This window comes from Girardinichthys multiradiatus, chromosome 6 (genome assembly GCF_021462225.1).
Source record: "Girardinichthys multiradiatus isolate DD_20200921_A chromosome 6, DD_fGirMul_XY1, whole genome shotgun sequence".
Classification (NCBI taxonomy): Eukaryota; Metazoa; Chordata; class Actinopteri; order Cyprinodontiformes; family Goodeidae; genus Girardinichthys; species Girardinichthys multiradiatus.
In genome coordinates this window covers 17,029,911-17,051,339 of record NC_061799.1, presented here as the reverse complement: position 1 = coordinate 17,051,339, position 21,429 = coordinate 17,029,911, and the positions used below count along the sequence as shown (strand labels likewise).

The window sequence follows — 21,429 nt, the reverse complement described above, 5'->3', positions numbered from 1 at the left end:
AGGCGGCCAAAAATTATGACTATTATTCCAAATTAATATGAATGAGAGCTTCTATATAACACAAATCAACTGAACACATCACCCAGTCCACACCCACTGGATGGTCACATATTAACACAACATTTTTCAAATATTTAAAATAATAACCTGCAGGGTTAAGAGAGAGTAAAGAATATGATAGGGAAACGCTGAGGTTAACTTTGTTTATAAGTCAACACCTGTAACTGTGTGTGTGTTTGTGCAGCCAGTGGTGAAAACAGCCATCAATCACGCTCCCAACTGCGCTCCAAGCCTGCCAGCTGCGTACCGCCATCCCCATAGCAACACCAATCAACTGGTGGCAGGACAAGCGGGTGGTATGAGTGCTCACCCGGTGTGTGTAGCTGCTTGCGTGATGCTTACTCTGCTGGAAGCCACTGGAGTGTCTGGGTGTGTGTGAAGGTGCTGACATAATAGGAGTTTTGTGTATGTGTGTGTTTGTGTGGAGGGAGTGCGAAGGCGCCGGTGTGTGTCCCTTACCGTGTTTGAAGACGCCAATGAGTAGGGACTTGTCTGCCTCCGTGTCCCACCAGTCAGCTGGGACCTCAGCGTGGAACGGCTGAGGGATCCAGATGTCCAACACACTGTGGAACGGAGACCACATCATCAGCAGCCCGAACTATTAATGGATCTTTCAATAACAAATCAATTCTGTGCTTTTATACACAACAGAAAAAAGCTAAATCATGTAAACAGTTTGTTTGATTTCTATGTGAGTGAAGAAAAGTTGACAAAGACATACAGGCATTGGTAGATTAAAACTGCTGTTATATTCTCTTAACATGCATCAACAAATAACCAAATAACATTTATTATTGCTGTACAACTAATTTTACATCTTTATGGTATTTTGTTTGCTTTAAATTAAACTTTAACCTGTTATGGTAAAGTTTTACATCATCAAAGGTTTTATAAAATAAACCACAGATTTGTTTCTTCATTTTTTGCTTTCATTTTTGTTTAGTAAAATTGAAGATTTGCCAAAGAGAATGCTTAGATTGTTAGATCGTTGCTTCAAGTACTAATTTAAATCAACTCATAATTTACTCAACCATTTTTAATTTTGGCTAAGTCTTCCTGGCTTTCTTATCGGTTTTTATTTTTTATGTTTAGGATGTATTGAGAACTTAGATCGTCCGTGATCTTTGACCAGTCTAGCTTAAACCCTGATGTTTTTCCATCAGTAAACACACCATACTAAGCACAATCAGGTCGCCTAAAAACAATGCTCCAAAGTGAAGAAGTTGTTACTGAATGAAGAAGACCCAAAGTTAGCTAACTGAAGTGTTTACAAAACCAGAAATTAAGAAGTTGCTTTAAATCTTTCTTGGTTAGGACTAAAGGAAAGCTTTATTCTATATATTTTCACATCAATATAACCACTGATAATTGTTGAATCCAATCCAAACCCATTTTAAAAGTGCTACACTATTTACATGTGTATATACTGTGAGCACATTGCATTTCCTTTTAGTTATGGTTAGCAAACCTGCAATATCAAACTAAAATGTACCTCTACATGTCAATCATACAAGTTTAAACGTTTACACAGACTGCCGCTTGAAAAATAAGGTACTGCCACCACTTGTGGTACAAGGGCTGCTTTAGGGTAACGCAAATGAAATGTTGGTATAAACTACACTATGAATAAGTGCTTGTGATGCAGTTCCATTCACATCTAAATTATAAACTTTGATCTCAACATGAGATTTGCTACCTGATACTTAGTAGTCAGGCTAACTACTAGATCTAATATATAATAATGGGTGCCCATTTAATAATGCATTTCTCTGTAGCAACACTAAGGAAGAGTTTATAGCACCGTGTTTGAAGACAATGAAATAAAGTACAATTAGTTTTCTTACTGCAGCTATCGCTACATTTTTTTCTGTAAGAAGAAAGTGTAGCCACATTAGAATGAGTTTGGTTTGGTGAGAAACTCTCGACTGTTACATAATTCATTATTCTTCCCAACTTCAAAAAAGGAAAGTGTAATTCAACCACACTATCAATCATCTAGAGCCATTAGATAAGGGTTTTCCTTATCCAATCATATCTCTTTTTTGTTTTTATTACTTATAACAACTAAATGAAAACATCAAAACGGTGAAACGGTTTTAAAATGCTGGTCAAGATGGTGGAAAATGTTCCATTTACTAAGATGGTACTCGTCATAAAAGGTCCGAGTACCACAGCCCTGTAAGTCCAGTCAAGACCATCTAGGTTTGACCATGCATGCAATCAAACTTTGTGCAACTACTCTATGTTTAGGGATCAAAAAAACAAATATCTTCTATTGTGGAAAGTGAATAGTATATTCAGCCAGTTATGGAGAGAAAGGGTAGGAAACACAATGGGAGCAGAAAGACAGAGGGTGACAGGAGGAGAGAAGAAACCAGGGAAACAGTCCCTTATCTCTGCAAACAGCAGCATGCCTGGCCTTGGCAGAACACACACAAAACGTGAGCGCGCCAAGACTGGCATGCTAAATCCCCCTGGCATATGTTGGCACGATGGCACCCCGTATGTTCTTGTCTGGCACGCGCTGACAAACGCACACACATTCGGGTCTGTCACAGTAGCCATTGAGTGGGGGGAAGGGAAAAAAAAAAACGGAGGAAGGGGGAGAGGAACAACTTTGAGTGCACATGCTCCCCATTATAAATGCATTCACATCTGGGTGGCAGGGTAAAAGGGGGATGGGAGACTAAAGAGCACTGTGGAGGAAGAAAGAAATGGACAGATGGCAAGAAAATGTAATGTGAGGAAAAGAAGGATAAGACTGGGGAGGGGTTGTCAGAAGGATATGAAGGAAGCAGGTCCTTTAACATCCACATCTGAACTATTGCACTGTGGTGCTTGGTGCCATATTGTACAAAAAAAGCCTTCTAAATGGGCCAAAAAAAAGCTTATTTCTTCCAGATAGTGTGTTTTGTGTCAGAATATAAACCCTTCTGCCAAAGAGGCCAGTAGAACACACTGAAATACACTTTAGTAATAATTCATCACTTGTTCTTAAAACTATCTGCTTCTTGAGTTTATATCATGATGAATGTAAGCAACACAGCCTCTCCATTAGCTTTTAAACAGCTTTTTGTGTTCTAGGAAAATTCCTCTGCAGCAGAAGATGGATGTCTTTTTCCCAACAGGTAACATCGGGCCGTCATCCTCCAAGAAAACATAAGATGAAGAACAACATGGATTCACTAGACTGTTATAATATTATAACAGACTCTTTTAGGGTATTTGCAGCTCGTTTCCAATGAAAGTGGTCACAACTGGGATTTCAGGTTATGGTTTTAGGTTCTTAACTCTTGTGTGAGATCAAGTGATATGAGACGGAGGACAGAGAGAGAAAGCTGACATGAATAATCCACCAACCTGGAGTCAGCTCCTTCCAGAATGCGCTCAGCCTGGTCTCCTATGACTTCCTGTCGCAAATAATACAACATCCGGACTCTCAGCAAAACTCTAAAACAGAGGAAAACAAATGCATGAGAAGCTTCTCTTTGTCAGATTTCATAGTTGAGCCAAGCTCCATTGGTATGTGACAGTTTTACAGCTAATTATCTTGTATTTAATTAAAGTCAAATAATTATGCAGGGTTCCTACATATTTGGCAAAATTCCACAATTTTCCAGACAATTTCCACAGTTTATGCTGCTTTTTAACATATCTTAAAAACATGAATACAAGATTTTTCCAGGGGTTTATGGCAGACCTTTCAACAGTGGTCAATCTAGAAAACAAACAATGAAGCCATAAATACCAGACACGAATATGGATGGACAGATAGACTGATTAAGGAGACCGACTGACAAAACTTTTCTTTAAAAGTGTCTGGAAATACAAACAATATCCATTCTTTATTTCTATATTTCTCCAGGAGAGGGAAACATCAAAATATACCAAATATAAATGTCTTCACACATGTCTAGACTGCATATGAACCATATTGATGTTTTCAATGAATTTAAAAAGTATATTCAGGAAGTAACATTTTATTTGACAAAGTATAGTCAAGATCAGAAAACTGCTAAAGACTACATTGTCCAGTCAAATTTTCCCTACAGTGATTTTGAATACACAGCATGCCAGACATATGTTTATTTGTAAAAACTACAGGAAATCATGTGTCCTTTTCCTTCCGCTTCACAATTATGCACTACTTTGTGTTGGTTCACTTAACATCCTGACATGTTCACTATAGTTTGTGGTGGTAATGGGACAGAATGTGTTCTGGCACGAGAAAACCTTTACAAGGCAGATAGATATAGAGAAATGTGTCAAAACTGTGAAAAAGCTTTTATGTTTCAACACATTTTCCTTCCACTCTGCGTGCTCAGTGTTCTGCTGCCGTCGTCAAATGAACAGTCGTCTGCTCTGGACACAAAGTACAGATGTTCAGCATCACGGATCGCTCCCACTATTTCCTCCGGAGAAAAAATTAAACGCTCCAGCCAACGACAGCTAGAGTCAGATATGATCTTGTGACACTGGGAACACTGCTTGCTATCTGAGAGATTTGTTTCACTGTAAACATTTGTCACTAGATTTGTCACCAGCAAGTAATGGTGTTTGGAGCAAAAGAGAGAAGGGGAGAGGCGGAGGCGGAGAGGAAGAACTCAAAGGATAGAGCTGTGCTGGAAAGAAGGGAGCAGAAAGTTTGGAGAGGAGCTGAAGAGGGAGGGGGTATGAAGACAGACCTTTGCACCTCATTCTCAGTGCGCGTGTGTGTGTACATCAATAGCATAACAAGTTGCAGTGTGTGTGTTTGCTGGCAGGCTGTGTGTGCTCATCCATCAATGTGCCAGGCCTGATTAGCCACACAACGCTGTGCTCTAGCCTAGCAGATGGCACCATATAATCACCCCCAAATGTGTGTATGTGTGTGTCTGTGCACGTCTTTTACCCAGTTCCAACAGGTCCGCCTGCCTAGCACCTGGGCTGGCACACGGCCAGGCACACACACACACACGCACTTATCTTTCAAGAAGTCAAAAAAAAAATCTTGGAACTGAATTTGGAGGGCAAGGAAGCATACCTCCCTGACAACAGGGGAGAAAACTGACCACAGAAGTGTGTGTGTGTTTGTTTTTTTAAGTTTTAGATGCACACTCTGAAACCAACACATCTGCCACATCAGTCCATGCTATATTTATGAAGTAAATTCTCCATCATCTGGCTGCCATATGAGTTTTTACCATAATTTAAAATAACATCTTATAATCTTTATTAAGTGCAGACATTTAACAGAACCTTACTTGTTACAGTGATGTTTTAGGTGCCTCTTATAGCTATCCTCTTGCAGTAAATGGTCAGGGTTGCAGGTGGCCAGCCAATCAGCTCGTGGCATCTGAGGAGGAGGAGCAGTCATCTTCCCCTTCTTGCCCTTCCTGCCCCTGGGAACAGGGGTAGAGAGACCTGGCAAGGCAGACACAGTGGATGAGGCAAAGGGGGCAAATACCTGTAACCTGGACTGTCCCTCATTAAGGTTCAAAAACTTCCAATCAGTCAATTTTTCATTTATTACAGCTGTTCTGTCATTTATTATTATAGTAAAACTATTTTATTACAACATATTTACAGACTGATTTTGAACCTGGGCAATAAAAAGGTGGAACACAAACCGTGGAGCGCTGGCTGATAGGCACCGATCATGCTTTTCTAGCCAATACTAGAAGTGCATCAAAGTACATGCTGTTGGCAACAAAACTGGTGGATGTTCCTAATTTAGACGCATTTAAAGAATAGGGTAAGACATTTTTTTCTAATTTTAAACCTGCCAATCAATCAGCCATTTTCAAACACCTGGCTGACGGCTCGCTTCATCTCCAGGCCTGACCCCACTCTAAATACTGGTCTAAGCGCTTCCTATCTAACAACTTTGTTGTGCTTGCAAGTTAAAAACCAAAGATTATAAATTATATTGTTGGACCGGATCAGTCAGCTTTTGAAGAACTGATGCTATAGAAACATTTGACTTGGCTGTTGAAGTCCAAACCAGATCATCTTCTATTACAATAAACACAGTTTATGTGTTGAAACCAGCGGGAATGTGCAACTTACCAGAGTGATTAGTCAGCGTCCTGGTGGTCCCGTCTTCACTCGGGGTGATCAGGTCCCAGATGAAACTCTTGATGTTCTCGTCTCCGCGGTAATGCAGCAGACAATAGGCCAGGAGAGCCCGGCAGATCGTTTCCACGTCTGCCTCCTTCAGGGGACGCTTGAAGCGTCCGTGGGCGAGAATGTCACTCCACCTGCCCCAACTAAAGAGGGACATGGGAAAATAAACCACCAGTGAGTGCATGTGTCTATGTTGCACATCCTTTATTAACATTAATGATGGTAGAAAGCACTGAGCTTAATTAAAAAATGATTACAATTATAGTTTTAAACAAAGAGTCATAGTTGCAAGAACTGGCAACAATTTATCTGTAGTCTGCAAACTGTCGTTATGCTAGGAGAGAAGAACAATTCACTGGTTTATGATGCAAATTTTAGATAATTACGAACCGATCTAAAAGTAAATGTCAGTTTTCTTCCTTGAAGAACCAGAAATTCCACCAAATCTATGGATGCAGTAATACTGTTACATAGGAAGTCAGACATGACCCTCGTCCATCACGAATATTTACATGAATCCGCCTGATTTGCTCTACATCAGTTTGTCTCTCAACCCTACCTTCTATATTAGTGCTTGGATCCCACACCATGCATTTAACCAGTCTGCTGACTTAATCATTACTGGCAGCCTAACTAGTCCCACCCAAACATCCCTCTGAGTGTGTTTTTATGGATCACAGCCCATCTCCCCCCACTAACTAAAGTCCCACTGGCTGATGTGGACTCCTCCCGTTTTCCGCTTTCATTTTTTTTTTTTACTGTCACTTCTCAATATTCACGGAAGCATGCGAGTCGGTCTTTTATTAATAAAATGGAGGGAGAGGGCAACAGAACGAGATGGACAATATAAAAGGGAAAAAACATGGCTGGACAGAGACAACGGGCCCACTCAGACTGTGTGTTTTTGTGTCCTACAGCCTCGGGCCACAAGACTAGACTGTAACAATAACAACGCTGATGTCTCACTAGCATCACTGTTCATTCTTTTACACACGCACCAAGCAAGTGAGCCATGAAAATGGAAAGGCTCACCAGATAATTATGATTTGCAGTAAGTATGTCAGCGAGACTGTGTGTAGGACACTGGGATATTATTTGCTGTATGAGTCTTAGTTAAGATGATTCTGTCACACTGATCGTTTTATATTTTAGAGCTGCACGATGTATCAAATCTTTATCACAACATCAGTGTTTGCAATATTACAGTTGAAATGTACTGCTGGGATGCAATATTTGGTAGGATGTCATATTTTAGGTGTCCTGGATTGCCCCCCCCCCCCCCTCCTTGCGTAACAACAATATATTAGGCCAGTTGAATGTACTCCAACTCCCCTGTAAACTCCAGAAAAGTGTCTGGAAGATGTTGGTTAATTTTATTCGATATCGTCATGGCAAATTACATATTTTCTAGAAATCTTGCGGTCTTAATCTAAATACACCCAGAAGTGTCTGAGACCATTTCATGTTTCACATCAACTAGATCATGTTACATCAGCCAATATTATCGTCCACATCTGTATAAAGAGGTATAAAAGCCTTAAACAGTATAATGATCATATTACAACAGAATCATTTAAAGCTAGAAACGAAAACATCCAACCTTTATTTTTTAAATATTTATTCGAGCGGGTTTAAAAAAATAAAAATTCCAAATTAAGTAATAATCATTTTTAACTAAATCCCCAGTGGCACAGTTGTTAGCACCTCAAAAAGCACCTCCTTTAAAGGAAATCTAACAGAAGCATTTATTTTATTCATGACTTTTTGAGGTTGATCAGTGCTTCTAGGAAGTCTTAATCAGAGGTCAATGACACAGATACCAATTTCTCTGACCCAATGGTCACCAGGCAGGGTGACTACCCATATTTATATTGCCACCACATAGTGATGAGGATGGTAAAAGAGCTCCACAGCTCACTCCAGTGAGACGTGGCATCTTGAGGTCACCACGTCTCCATAGCAACTAGATGCCATCTGTAGCCCGATTAGTAATTTGGGAGTGATGCCAGGAAAAAGCCTTCACTGTCCTACCAGTGCAAATGTATACATGTGGAGCTTAGTAAATGCTACTGGAACCTTATATTGGTCCGATGAGACCTAGAGTATTCTTTTTGGTAGCAAATAATTTAGGTGGGTCTGGTGTAAAACATGATGAATAAATGTAACACCTCATGTCCACTGTTAAGTATGGTGGAGGATCTGTGATGCTGCAGGGCAGTTTCACCTCCAAAAGCCTTGTTAAGAGTAAAACGGTAACATGAACCGTTTCAAAGACCAGGACATTTTAAATAAAATAAAGGGGGCCTCTGCAAGAAAACTTAAACTGAGTCGTCAGGATAATAACCCAAAACAGAGCCCCAGATCAGTACAGAAACAGCTTCTCAGACAGAAAAGTATCCTTCTTTTATGCCCATCTCAGTCCCTAAACTTAAGTCCTACAGAAACCCTGAGGGGTAAGCTGAAGAGATTATGAGAGAGGACTCAGAAATTGTAAAAGGTAAACAAAAGCTCATCAGTTGGTAAAAGTTTGTTGTGCTCAGTATTAACAGCAGGGGGTACCAATAACTATCCCACCAGGGATTTTGCTAAAAACATTTATTTCTTAAGATGGGATTTTCTTTCCCTCTCACTGAAAACCAGCTCAAATTAAAAGGTTTGACTTCTCTGCTTTTTTAGGGCTATACATTGCCTTATCTGCTTCATATACTTGACATGACTGACCCATAGACGAGCAGGTTCTTCTCCACCCTGAAGCACTCAGAGCGAGGGTAGCCTTGGGTTTTGTCTTGAGGACGCCGTTGTTTGGAAGAAGGCTTGCTGGGTTCATCGTCGTCGCTCTCCAGCTCAGAGAACTCAAGCATTTCATCCTCTTTTACGCTGCTGTAGTGCCGCGTCTGCTTCCTCACCCTAGGTGTGTCAATCACCAGTGTGTTCTGCAGATAAAATCGTGGAAAATGTTTTCAGTCAAGTATTTCCTAAGCTTAGAGATGCTTTTATTCTGGTAACTTCTCATATCTTGTTTTAGCGAAACTCTGGGTTTAATTAAAGACATTATGCAAAGCACCTTCTGCTGTACTCCTCTGAAATGACCCATTTGTAAGTTCCTTGTACGTTCTGACTCCTATGACAAGTGTAAATGGTGCAAAAACATGGCATCTTCAGGATTAAATCTGATTAACTGGATATTTGGCCCTGCTCTTCATGGCCGATATTGGGAAATTGGCCGTCTAGCTCAAACATAAACTGGCATTAATTATGTTGTCTAATGAATTACATTTTTGTTCAATTAATTAGATTTTTCACTCCCTAGCAGTCCCATTAATATGTGCAAACAGGGCCGTAGTTAGTTCCACAATTATCACAGAGCTGCAGTCATTTCCATTTTAACGCCACACAATGAGAAATCCCCAGGGAATGGCCCGGATTCACGCTCGCAGAGGTGGATTAAGTGTTTCGGTGGAGGGCCCTCAACAAGAGAAGTGAGAAATACACAGAGAAAAACGAAAATTATATAACGGGGAGAGTGAAGCAGGAATAGAAAGACTCCAGTTAGCAGAACGTGCAGTCAGCGTGTAAGAAAGTAATGGAGGCCTTGTTTCTGTGTGAGCATGTGTGAGCACAAGCCTAAGTGATATCTCTGTAGCCTCAAGGCATCTGCGCTCAGTTAAGTGGAGCTAAGCAGCTTACTCTCCCTCACTCGCTCAAACACACACACACGAGAGCAGGGAAACATGGGTAATTAAGGAAGAGAGGAGATTCCCAACTGTCAATATTAATCTCCCTCTTCCTTTCTCTGTGCTTCCCTTTTGTCCTGCCGGTCTCTTCCTCCCAGGCCGTCTCACAGACTTCCTCCTAGTATGTGGCGAGAGCTCTCGAAATTTACCAATGTGACCCCACTTTAACATAAGTGGGGTCACACTGTTTGTGCTGTTGGGTCCTATATGAATACAGGGGATGTTTGGCTTTCCGGCTTAGTCACATCTTCTTACAAGGACTTGAGAGCAGACATGGGCTGGTATAACATTCTCAAAGCATGATGACCTGAAGAAAAAATACCACTTATGATTTCAGTAAATTTACAGAAAAATAAAAAACACGATTTAGCTTTTTTAAAAAGAAAAAACAACAACTAAAGGGCTGCAACAACTAGTCAACAACTGTCCATCAACATCAGTGTTTTTGTTCATCTTCTGTGATTAATAAAAGATTTTAACCAGTTAGAAACATTTTCCTCCAATCTGCTGTTTATAGCGAGTCTCGTGGCGGCAGGGGCACCTCTGCTTCCAAACTAACGGGGAACAAAGAACCCGATTCACTGTCAAATGAGTGGATTATAAAAGTGTTTTAAAGGTCTCAAAGGCTGATCCAATGGAAGGCATGGAAGTACTTCAAGCCACACACGGATAAACAGGTTTTGATGCAAAGCACAGAAACAAATGATGGATGATGAGCAGCTGAAGTGATCACATCCTACTGAGGAGCCAACCAGAAAGAAAAAGCCTCCTTATTCTTGTTTTTTTACTGGTGAAAGCACTGACTTTATGCAGGGTGTAAAAGGTGTTTAAGGAAAAGTTAAGACAAGAGGTTTGATGAAGCTGTTTGTGTTTCTGTGCAGCTGACCAAATCCATTCAAAATCATTCAATCATTTTAATCACATTTAATTGTCCATATTTTTTATTATCCAAACAATATTATAATTTTAACCAGACAAACTCTAGATATGTTGAATGGAAATTGCAGTCTCCATTATTGAAACAAATAGTAATTCATGAGCAGGACTCATGACTGAACTCTGGGCTGATTTTGATTATTTCCAGTTCAATCTCATAATATTTGACAAAATTCAAAGGGCTTATTTTATATTACATTCTGTTTGTGGTATGTAGTAAAGTAATTGGTAGCCCTCAATAATTATTCCTATTGCCACTGCTGAAATAATCTAACAAATTGAATATTAGGGTCATAATCTACAATATTTATTGTTATTTTGATTTAACAAAACAAAATCATAGGATAAACACCCCTTAATTAGTCAGTTTGATTGGCAGAGCTCCTTTAGTTTCCACTCTATGACAACTCCTGTTTCACGCAACCAGAAATATTTCTGAACACCCCGATTTCTCTCTTTTTAGCGAGGGAAACTGTAGTAGCCTTCTTCCAGCCAGCTGATGGGCAGTGCACAGCAGCAGGTGGTGTAGCAGTAGGGGTGGAGGAAAACTCCGGTCATTCCAGCACTTTTTCTAGTATCTAATGAGAAGGACTTTAAATTGTAGGAATGATATGAAGGACAGTTTCCGTTTAAACCCAGATACCAGTATGCAGTCGGGTCGTGTCGTACCCGGCCATTGACGGCGTCCATGTCCAGCTCAGCTTTCTTGGCCCATTTCTGCCAGAAGTCTGGATCCTCCAGAGAAATGTCTGTTCGGTTTCCTGTTGCAACAAAACTGGCCTGCAGGCAGATGGAAACATGTTTGTGTAATTATGACATACTTAGCTTTGCAATGCAGAGTGAACAGGCGCTGTGCCGAAGGAGGCAAACTAAACCAAGTTAAAGTTTTTCACCTTAGCGAAAGTGGAGCCTTTGCCCTCCGATTCGATAGTGATGGTGTGGGTTCGTCTCTGGAGGATCTGGTCAATGTCTTCCTCACAGAATTTCGAGCCTTCGTCTTCTTCGTCCATCAAAGCTCCATAGGCACCTTTTCTCAACAGGTCTTCTATCTCCTTCTTGGACAACTGTTGGACCTGGACAAGAAATGAGAATTATTTCTCTGCTCATTTAGAAGGTTCAAGGAGAATAACCCAAACAGGGTCAGAAAACCTCTTTGTCGGAGTAAGTGAGAATCTGAAATTAAGAGTTTTTGGCCAAGATACTCAGTGTTAGAGGATTTGGTGGGACTCACCCCACTGTTTGCATTCTCTCGTCCACTCATGCTCTGGAGAACGGCCTTATCGAGCCCAAGCTTCAGACTGGCCTTGTCAAACATTTCCCTCTCGTAGCTGTTCCTGGTGATCAGACGGTAGATCTTCACGGACTTGGACTGGCCGATACGATGGCATCTCGCCTGAGCCTGATGGAGCAGACATTAAGTAACTCTTTGTTTTACGGGGAGTTATCTGCTTTTAACGCGATTTTCAGTGTATTCAGCAGGACATGTTCAACCCAAACAAAAGACCAATTATATCAACCAGACGGATGGACAAAGAAACATCGTGGGAGGACTGATGGATTTATGGGCAAGTAGTCAGGATGAATAACTGAAAAAAAATGAATGCGTAAAGGAATTAATAAACTAATAGATGGATGGATGGAAGGATAAATGTATGGACTGGTGGTTGGACACAATGACGAATGGATGGCTGAACACAATAGACAAAGAGAGAATGGATTCTAAAAAATACAAATATTTGTCTTATCCATACCCATACACACCTAGAAAATACCAAAATCACTCTTTCCACACTGCATAGGAATCCTGTGCTTAACAATAACTAGAAACCCAGATTCACAACATGTGATCAGGTGGCTAGCATAGAGTATATACCTGGAGGTCATTCTGAGGGTTCCAGTCAGAGTCAAAGATGATGCATGTATCTGCTGCAGTTAAGTTGATGCCGAGCCCACCAGCTCTGGTACAGAGCAGGAAGACGAAACGGTCCGAGTCTGGTCTGGAAAACCTGTCAATGGCAGCCTGTCGCAGGTTACCCCGAACTCTGCCGTCTATTCGTTCGTATGGATAGCTGTGAAGGACATGGAAATATGTTATAGTGAATATGCTGAAACAAAAACTCAAACGCAATTAAACAGGATGTCTGTTCAGTAATCTGTCGGTTTTAGTTTCATTCACTTTTACAAAGGGCTTGTAAAATTTGTCATTTTCTGATGCGGATGCCAAAAAAACAATCGCTGCCCAACCTGCAGGATGCAAACCATCTGCATCAACTGCAAAGTTGCACCCTTTCTGTTTTTTGTGGTATTCATTTTTCTATTGCACAGCCGCCATTTCTTTTTTCCTTCCAGGATGGGCCTGTGATGGGCCACAGCATCCTTATTAAAACCCCTGGAAACAGCAAAGAAAACTGCACCAAACAAGCTGGGAAACTTGAAACAAACGTGTTTGTCTCTATTCTCACCGTCTCTGGATGAGGTAGTCCTCCAGGATGTCCAGGCAGCGGACCATCTGACTGAAAATCAGAACTCTGTGTCCTCCGGCTTTTAGTTTGGGCAGCAGCTTGTCAATGAGCACCAGTTTCCCAGCGGCCTGGATCATAGCTTGGAGGGCCATTTCAGGCACATCGATCCTGCCGCCATGGGATTCCCTAAACTCCTCGATGATCTTCTCCTCCGCTCCTACAAAGCAGACAGGAAAGAGTCACCAAAAGAGCGTTATGGACCAATGTAGAGCAATATTAATCCATTCTCGGGGAAGAGAGTATGTACCGTTTATGAGGTAGGGGTGGTTGCAGCATTTCCTCAACTCCATCATGGTGTTGAGGAGGTTGGGGACACTAGCTGATCCACTTCCTCCTGCACCTCCTTTGGACAGGAAGGAGAAATTCTTCTCCAGAATAGCCCGATAGTATTTTTTCTGGATGTTTGTCAACTCCACCTAACAAAAACAACAAATGCAGATTTAATTATTTAAATTCTCCACTTGTAAAAAAAAAAGCTTTTCAATAAGAGAAAGCCCTTTGGATCCCTGGGTTTATGAGGGCAAGTACTCAACCTCAATAATGGTCTCTTCTTTGGGAGCTAGGTTCTTTTCCACATCCTCCTTCAGTCTTCTAAGCATCATGGGCTTCAGAATGCCTTGAAGTTTTTGGACCTGATATATACACAGAACAATTTTATTACCAGGCAATTTATGGAAAGGTGAAAGTTTCCTTTGTGTCCACAGTACTGCACTGGTTCGTGTCCATTACCTGTTCTTCAGTCTTCAAGTCTCCAAATTCAGTCATGAAAGTCTGTTCAGATGGGAATCGCTCTGGTTCCAGGAAATTGAGCAAGCTAAACAGCTCCTCCACTGTGTTCTGAAGAGGAGTTCCTGTCAACAAGACTTTGTGTTCCTGAAGGACAAAGCGGAGAAAGGAAATACAAATTTAGCATTTCTAAAATTAAAAGCAGGATGTGTCTACAGAGCTTAAAATACTGAAAGACAGATTACAGTGGTGAAGACAAGAAACGGCTAATTAGAAACGAGTCTTCCACTGCCTAACTCTGTATGTCTCCCACAGCTGGGCTGCAAATAGCAAAGACGTCCACTCACCATATCCATCATTTTGAGTCCCTCCAGCAGCTTGCAGTTTCGGTTTTTGAGGCGGTGGGCTTCGTCAATCACCACGCAGCGCCACGGGATGCCGCGCAGCTCCGGACAGTCGGCAAGAATCATTTCAAATGTTGTAATGACGGCATGGAACCGATAAACTCCTTTTATTATCTTACCCTGTAGTGATGTACAAAGAGAAAGAGGACAACAATGAAGGGTGCTAAGAAGAATAATCCTCATTAATTATGGATTCCTGAAATATGTTCACACAGAATCATGAATCTACAAGTAAAAGCCAAGAAAAAACTGTGAGACAAGCATTTTTTGTGAGCAGCATCAAGAAAATCACTATATATTTTATAAAATATGAACTGAAAGCTAAGCTGATCAATCAACCATAACTGCTTGTGCTGCGCCTCAACACAACTCAATAAATGTGATCAGAGTAGTATGTAAAACCACCACTGAGCACTCCTACATTGCATCTTTTACCTACATCTACCTCGCTAAAGTTCTCAAAACTCTACAATTGTTTCACAAATTTATCATGTTATAACCACAAACCTCCATGCATTTTAATAGGATGTTTTGTGACAGACCAACACAAAGTAGTGCATACCTGCAGTGGCATAATTATATTTAACTTTCAAACATTTTTCAATCTGAAAACCATGTCTTTTACTCCAGCCAATACGTTGCACAACCATCTTTCAATCAATTGCAGCTGCAGGTAGTTTGGATTATGTTTCTTACAGCTTTGCACATCTAGAGATTGGAAGTTTTGCCCATTCTTTTTTGCAAAATGGCTTAGGCTCAGTCAGATTGGATGGAAAGCATCTGAGAAGATCGATTTCTAAGTCCTGCCACAGATTCCCAAATGGATTCAGGTCTGGATTTTGACTAGGCCATCCAAACAAAGGAATTTGCTCTGATATAAATCATTACCTTGAAGCTCTGGTTGTATGCTTTGGGTCGTTGTTTGAATGGACGGTGAACATCCAGCAGCTATAAATAATTTTGGAAGGCTCTGTATTTTGGGAAAATACCTAATGATTCAGAACTCTAAGGCATACATCTAAAAAGAATTGGACCTCTAAAACAAACACCACAATATAGTAGCTGGTTTAAGGGACCAGGTATGCCCCAGTTAGGTTAGCTGCTGACGCCTGCAGAAGAGCAGACAAAGGACTTTTAGGGGAAGGATTTAATACGTTTTTACTCTTCCTACTCCTTTTCAGACATAACATTGAGTTCTTCGACTGTAAATGGTGTGAAATCTGCTTATTTCTGCTATTTTCTTTTCTCCTAAATGTGAAATAACAAGGAAAAAGCTAAATTAACTGAAACTCAAAGCCCCCTTACTGATATTAAGAGAGCCCTTCATTCTGATCAGATCCACGATTAAAAAAAACATCCATATTCATATCGCAGTCTGCACAGGCATGCTTGCATTGAAATGTGTTTTGCGTCTCCAGTCTGTGGGGAATACAGCGGATGGGAGGAAAGAACACAAGGTGCCGTCTTCACGACCTCAAGGATTACCTCAGGATGGATTAGAACAAGAAGCCAGAAAGCGCACGGCTACTACAGCTTATTTTCTTCAGGGACTCACTGTGGCGAAGGTTATACTGAGGGATGTTTGCAGCATTGTACAATGAGAGCTTACAGTCTAACAGCTTACAGCTACAGGACTGTAAAGAGCTTAAGTGGCCAAGAAGCCCTGCTCATCCTCGGCCAGCTCAATATTTCAGATCTGCTGACCATTTTCTGCAAAAGCATCTTGTTTGTAATAGGCCTGCTGTGCATCCCATTTCTCACACGGATACAGTGAAATTGACTAAATATTCAAATATCAGTGCTAAAAATAGCTAGAGATTTCTCACTAAAGGACAGATATATTTCATACAAATAAAACCAAAAAATTTTGTATTTTTTCAACTTATTATGTATCAAATATAAAACAGAACATGCTTTCTTTAAAAGCAGCGATTTTTTAAATGCACTAATCTGACAAAAACTGAGCCTTTAGGCTCACACCTCTCTGACACAGAAGGCTGCTGCCAAATAAAAATAAGTTGTTATCCTATTTCCATTAACACAACAAGAAGGCCTTTCTCTCAGAAATATGTCTTACAAATGGTTGGCTGCTATGAAAAAACTGGAAACTTTGCTTCAAGGGAAGAAACCATGCAAAGTGTGGGGGAAGGAAACACCATTAATATCAGAGCAAACGATGTGGTGATAAAAAACTAAATGTTAGACTTCTAGTTTTAGTGGTGCGACAAATAACTTGACAGGTACAGTACTAGTTATTCCTTGATGGGTAAACAGGCTGATTACATGTTTAAAACAGGACATTTTCACTGCCCATACGTTTTACCCAACTAATGCTAGATTCACTAATATCTCGTATTCTTGTGACAGTTTCATATGCATTTTATATTTCTCACCTTCCAAAATGTATATTAATAACTATTTAATTAACTATCAGTCCAAACGTAATGCAAAACGAAGAACTGTGCAAGATACCCTTTAAATAGTCAAAAACGTTATAATTTCACATGCAAAGCGAGAACATTTATAAAGAATGAAAAAAAATCCTGCAAGTTCCTAAATTTCTTAAAAGTAGGCCCTTGTGATTAAATATCCACAGCTTGATTATTAGCAGCTTTTTTACACCCTAGATGTAGGTCCCTTCATGGTGTGGCGGGGTAAGTCTGCATCTTTGACCTGGGTTTGAATCCCGGCTGCGTCAGGAAGGGAATCCAGCAACCCCTTAATAAGAGAGAAGCCGAAATGACTCCTTCCTCCCCCTTTATATTCTAAGCATAATTTGAGTCAAAAAGAGTTAGTAATTGTAAAATTAGTCCTGTGCTGTTCTCTTTTTACCTGTGCGTCTCTGTAGTACATCTCGTAGGCCTGGATAGTTTTCCGACTGGCCTGGCTGCCGTGGTAGACCACAACATTCAGCTCTGTCCAGGTCCTGAACTCCCTCTCCCAATTGGGGATGGTGGAAAGAGGGGCGATGATCAGGAATGGCCCCTCAATGGCCTTCATGTATATCTCATAGAGGAATGTAATCGACTGGATGGTCTTTCCGAGCCCCATCTCGTCTGCCAGGATACAGTTACGTCTGTGGAGGACGGATGATGATGTGGACATGGTGAGAGTCGGAAACAGATTCTTTGTATTTAGTATCCCTAAATTGTAAACAGTTAGGGGCTCTATGTACACTGAGGCCCTGATGTTAAATTCCATGAATGTTCTAGATGGACTTTCATAAAACAAAATATTTTCCATTCTGGTTTATTAAAGCCAATTTTCCAGTGGAGTTATACAGTTTGTTTCCCACTGCAGTGATCTAATGCAAAAAACACGCAGCACATGTTGGAAAATACTTAGTAATGTATCTCTGGAGAAGTCCGTCTTCCTCTGCAGTTTGACCATATTTCTTAAATATGAGTTAGAAAACCCAGAAAATCCAACTATTGTATTCACTTTCAAACCAGATGACGGACTCGAACACACCATTTATAATCTATAATTCGATTCCTTCGAGTGTGCTTGCCTGAAGACTCTTAACTTACAATTGGAGCATATATTTTATACATGGACGGTGCCAGTGGGGAAACATAAACAGCAAGATCGAACAGAGACACTTAATGTTAACTTTAATGTCCACTTAAGACAACTTAATGAAGTGCTACTTCATACACAGGACAGAGCACCAGTTAGGAGATCCATCCTGGATAATACAATTAAAAGTGACTTACGAGTTGTACCAGTTGAAAGTCAGCCAGTTGAGGCCTTCGAGCTGGTATTCCCTGAGTGCATTGCCATTTCTGTATTCTCTGGAGCTCTCCAGCTTATTCCAGTCGGCTGCAGAAGGCCGATCCTTGATACAAGCAGAAATGATAGGAGGTCGTTAAACCACAGAGAGGCTCATTAATCCCAGAAGAATTATCAGGGTAAGGCTCCTGGAGTCGGGGCTGCAGGGTTTTAACTTGGGTTCCACAGTCATGTGAAAAGCTCAATTTTTCAGCTTTAATGAACAACTACTTCTGCCTAAATTTACAGTACTTTTAGACGTACATTACAAATGAACACTGTCCAAGCTGCTCGGGTGTTACTATACAATGCTTTTATTTGCATCACAGTTTTAAATATTCAGAGAAGCGTTACGTTTCTGGTCTTTGTCGTTTTCAGAACCAGGAAACTTTGAGGGAAATTGAAGATGCAGACTATGCAGCTTCAAATACTGCAGGGTGGTAGGGGGTCCATTCAGTACATGTGTGATACAGTGACAAATAATCTGGAAACATTACACAGAACACAAACACACTTTGGAGCATCTTCATCACCACAATCACAGGAAAACACAAGCTTTGTGTCACAGAGAAATTATAAGAACGTGACTTGCAATAAGTTTGAAGCTTGGTAAATTTTTGTTGCAGTGAAAGCTCAACCAGAGGATTTTTTTCCCCAGCTTGGAGACCAAAGCATCTTCAAGCCTCTTTCCTTGTCAGCTGGGTAAGGATGTTTCTGAGAAGAGTGGAATCCCTCTTGTACCTTTAAAAACCCATTTGTCACAGATTATCTATGAATTTTTATATCAAAAGTCCAAGCGTTTGCAGACATGCTCGCCTTTCCAAGACATTTACTATAGATTTATAGCAGAGAACTAAAAAACAAAAGGAGGGAAGGATGATAGATGACTGAATAAACAGAAGGATGGACAGATCGACAGAGATGGGTGGATAGAGAGATGGATGGATGTTGAATGAGGCTGGGAAAAAATGATTTAAGATCAATGGATAAATGGCAGACGGAGAAAGAGAAGATGGAGATGGATGATCGACTGATGGATGCCTAAACAAATGGGTGGAATGGAATGTATTTGGGAATAAAGTCTGGAAATGCAAATTTAGTTCCACAATACTTTTCTTCCATGATTATCTAAAACGGGAAAACAGATTTCTTTAAACTGGAGAGAAATCCCCTTTTAGGTTAATTGGGATTTTTCTCCAGGTGTTTCAGATATTGTAGAGCAGTAGGTTAACCTTTCTAACATTCCTCCACAGGGGAAAGTAAATGTCTTCTGCAATAGTTGCCCCGCCACCCTCTGACAATGACTAGAGGTTAAATAAATTTGGTTCCAAGTGCTGCCACTGCATGATAGAGCATTTCTAATATCTTTCTTAAGGGGAAAACTGACAGTCGCTGAAAAGATGGACACAGGGACAGAAAGAGAGATGGAGGAAAGGGTACAGCCAGTCAACTCCCTCTGTTAAACATTAAACATACTGTTAGTGGTTTGGCCTGGCCACAAGAGCAGGGCGTGTATTCCTCAGCGTGTGTGTCGAGAGTGTAAGACCACAAGAACGTGACCCTGTGGAAACCAGTTAAAGGAGCTGTAAATCTGGAGGAGGAGGCAGCAGGCCAACACACAGTAACACATCGACACGCCTACTGGGAGGAGACGGGAAGCAGACAGCACCCAAAGAGCTTCTACAGACACATACTCACCACTCTCTCAGTGTTGGGTTCCCGTGCTGCAATGCGTTCATATTCATCTATCTTAGACTGGTCGATGTCTGCCTTCAGCTCCCAGGTAGCGTCTTCATAAGCCAAACTACACCATTTCACCAAATATAAGGTGACAATCTAGACAAAGAAAAACAGGTTTGGTAAGCTTATTTTTGTGGTGTGGGAAAAGAAGGGATGAGCGGGGTTTAAAACTAAGAAAGAGAGCAAAGCACCTCTCCATTTTCATCTGTGCTCTCTGACACATCCAGGACTCGGTCCACCTCCACATAGTCCGGGTTAAATGGCTCATCGTCCATCTGCAAGAGAAGAGGAGCAGACCTAGACTGTAATTAAGAAGGAATTGAGTTAATTCATCTCTATCGAAAAAAACAAAAAACAAAAGGTAAAACATCACTTAAAATTGTTAATATGTGGGTGCAGACGGTTTTCAGTAGTAAAAGCTGGCGAGGAAGGGAAGCTTTAGTGCAGATCTCTGCTCTTACCTCAGTGATAAAGTTGTTGAGTAGCTGCTTGGCTCTGAACCTCTTTATCTTCTGGTGTATTCTCTTGTCCTTCTCCAGCTCCTCCAGCTCTGACCAGCGACAGTGCAGGTATGAACTGAAACCGAGCAAACACAGGCGGCCACTTTTAGCATCCACTTCTCTTCAGGTGATGTTTGTAATTCCAGAAAGAATCAGAATCAGAAAAGCTTTATTGCCAAGTTGTGTGTAAAGAAACCAAGAAATGATTCTGACAAACTTTTCAGAATAAACAATATTTTTAGACGGTTTATTACAGGATTCAAGATTACACCAATTATCACACTGTTTAGTTGACAGTAAACTGATAAAATTATTAGCACCCATTTGCATTAGGTGCAACAAAGTTCTATTATTAAAATGATAAAAAGGCAACCATTTTTGTAAGCCATGTAAGATGATCTGATAATATTCTTTCAGTAACCTTCTTTAAACTAGGTACTGAAACAGCTTCTGGTGTCATTTCTGAAAGGATGAAGGCGGCGTTATGCTGCTGTTATGCCTCAGAGTGCAGGAAGTGACAGCGCTGTAAACAACAACATACGAAACGGTAAGCTGGCTTTGTGGCTAAAAGGCATGATGCACTGGTGACACATTCTGTGCAACCAGTCAGCTGCAGGTTTGAGAATCACAGATGTCGGCTAGAACATTTTAAATCAATCAGCCACAAGGCTTTGCTACCAGGTCAAACAGGGGTTAATTATGGCAAAACAAACAGCATCAAGAGCCAATGTGTTGTTTTTTTTCTATTTGCAGGTACTGCTTCTTATCTTTTGTAGCATTTACTAAAGAAACAAGCTTTCAACCAGGGGTGGGGGATATGGACTTACCATTTTATCACGATATCTTGTGGTATTTATTGTGATAACAATAAAATTGATGATAAAAAACTATTTATAACCTATTTTCTTTCTTTTTTTATGTAACTGCGTGG

The 21,429-nt window shown here is 40.7% G+C and overlaps 1 protein-coding gene across 1 annotated transcript in view; it reads right to left on the bottom strand.

Moving 5' to 3' along the window:
* Positions 1 to 21,429, bottom strand: part of chd7 (chromodomain helicase DNA binding protein 7) — a 92,352-nt gene that overhangs the window by 12,309 nt on the left and 58,614 nt on the right. The window contains exons 9-27 of the mRNA XM_047368364.1: positions 20,460 to 20,574; positions 20,190 to 20,273; positions 19,957 to 20,094; positions 18,204 to 18,325; positions 17,320 to 17,563; positions 14,431 to 14,607; positions 14,087 to 14,230; positions 13,891 to 13,989; positions 13,605 to 13,773; positions 13,298 to 13,514; positions 12,709 to 12,904; positions 12,067 to 12,234; positions 11,729 to 11,908; positions 11,505 to 11,615; positions 8,887 to 9,098; positions 6,109 to 6,308; positions 5,304 to 5,463; positions 3,421 to 3,510; positions 520 to 623 (exon numbers count right to left, since the gene is read on the bottom strand). Of these exons, the coding sequence (XP_047224320.1) occupies positions 520 to 623; positions 3,421 to 3,510; positions 5,304 to 5,463; positions 6,109 to 6,308; positions 8,887 to 9,098; positions 11,505 to 11,615; positions 11,729 to 11,908; positions 12,067 to 12,234; positions 12,709 to 12,904; positions 13,298 to 13,514; positions 13,605 to 13,773; positions 13,891 to 13,989; positions 14,087 to 14,230; positions 14,431 to 14,607; positions 17,320 to 17,563; positions 18,204 to 18,325; positions 19,957 to 20,094; positions 20,190 to 20,273; positions 20,460 to 20,574 (2,930 nt within the window). The remainder of the gene's footprint in view (positions 1 to 519; positions 624 to 3,420; positions 3,511 to 5,303; positions 5,464 to 6,108; positions 6,309 to 8,886; positions 9,099 to 11,504; positions 11,616 to 11,728; positions 11,909 to 12,066; positions 12,235 to 12,708; positions 12,905 to 13,297; positions 13,515 to 13,604; positions 13,774 to 13,890; positions 13,990 to 14,086; positions 14,231 to 14,430; positions 14,608 to 17,319; positions 17,564 to 18,203; positions 18,326 to 19,956; positions 20,095 to 20,189; positions 20,274 to 20,459; positions 20,575 to 21,429) is intronic.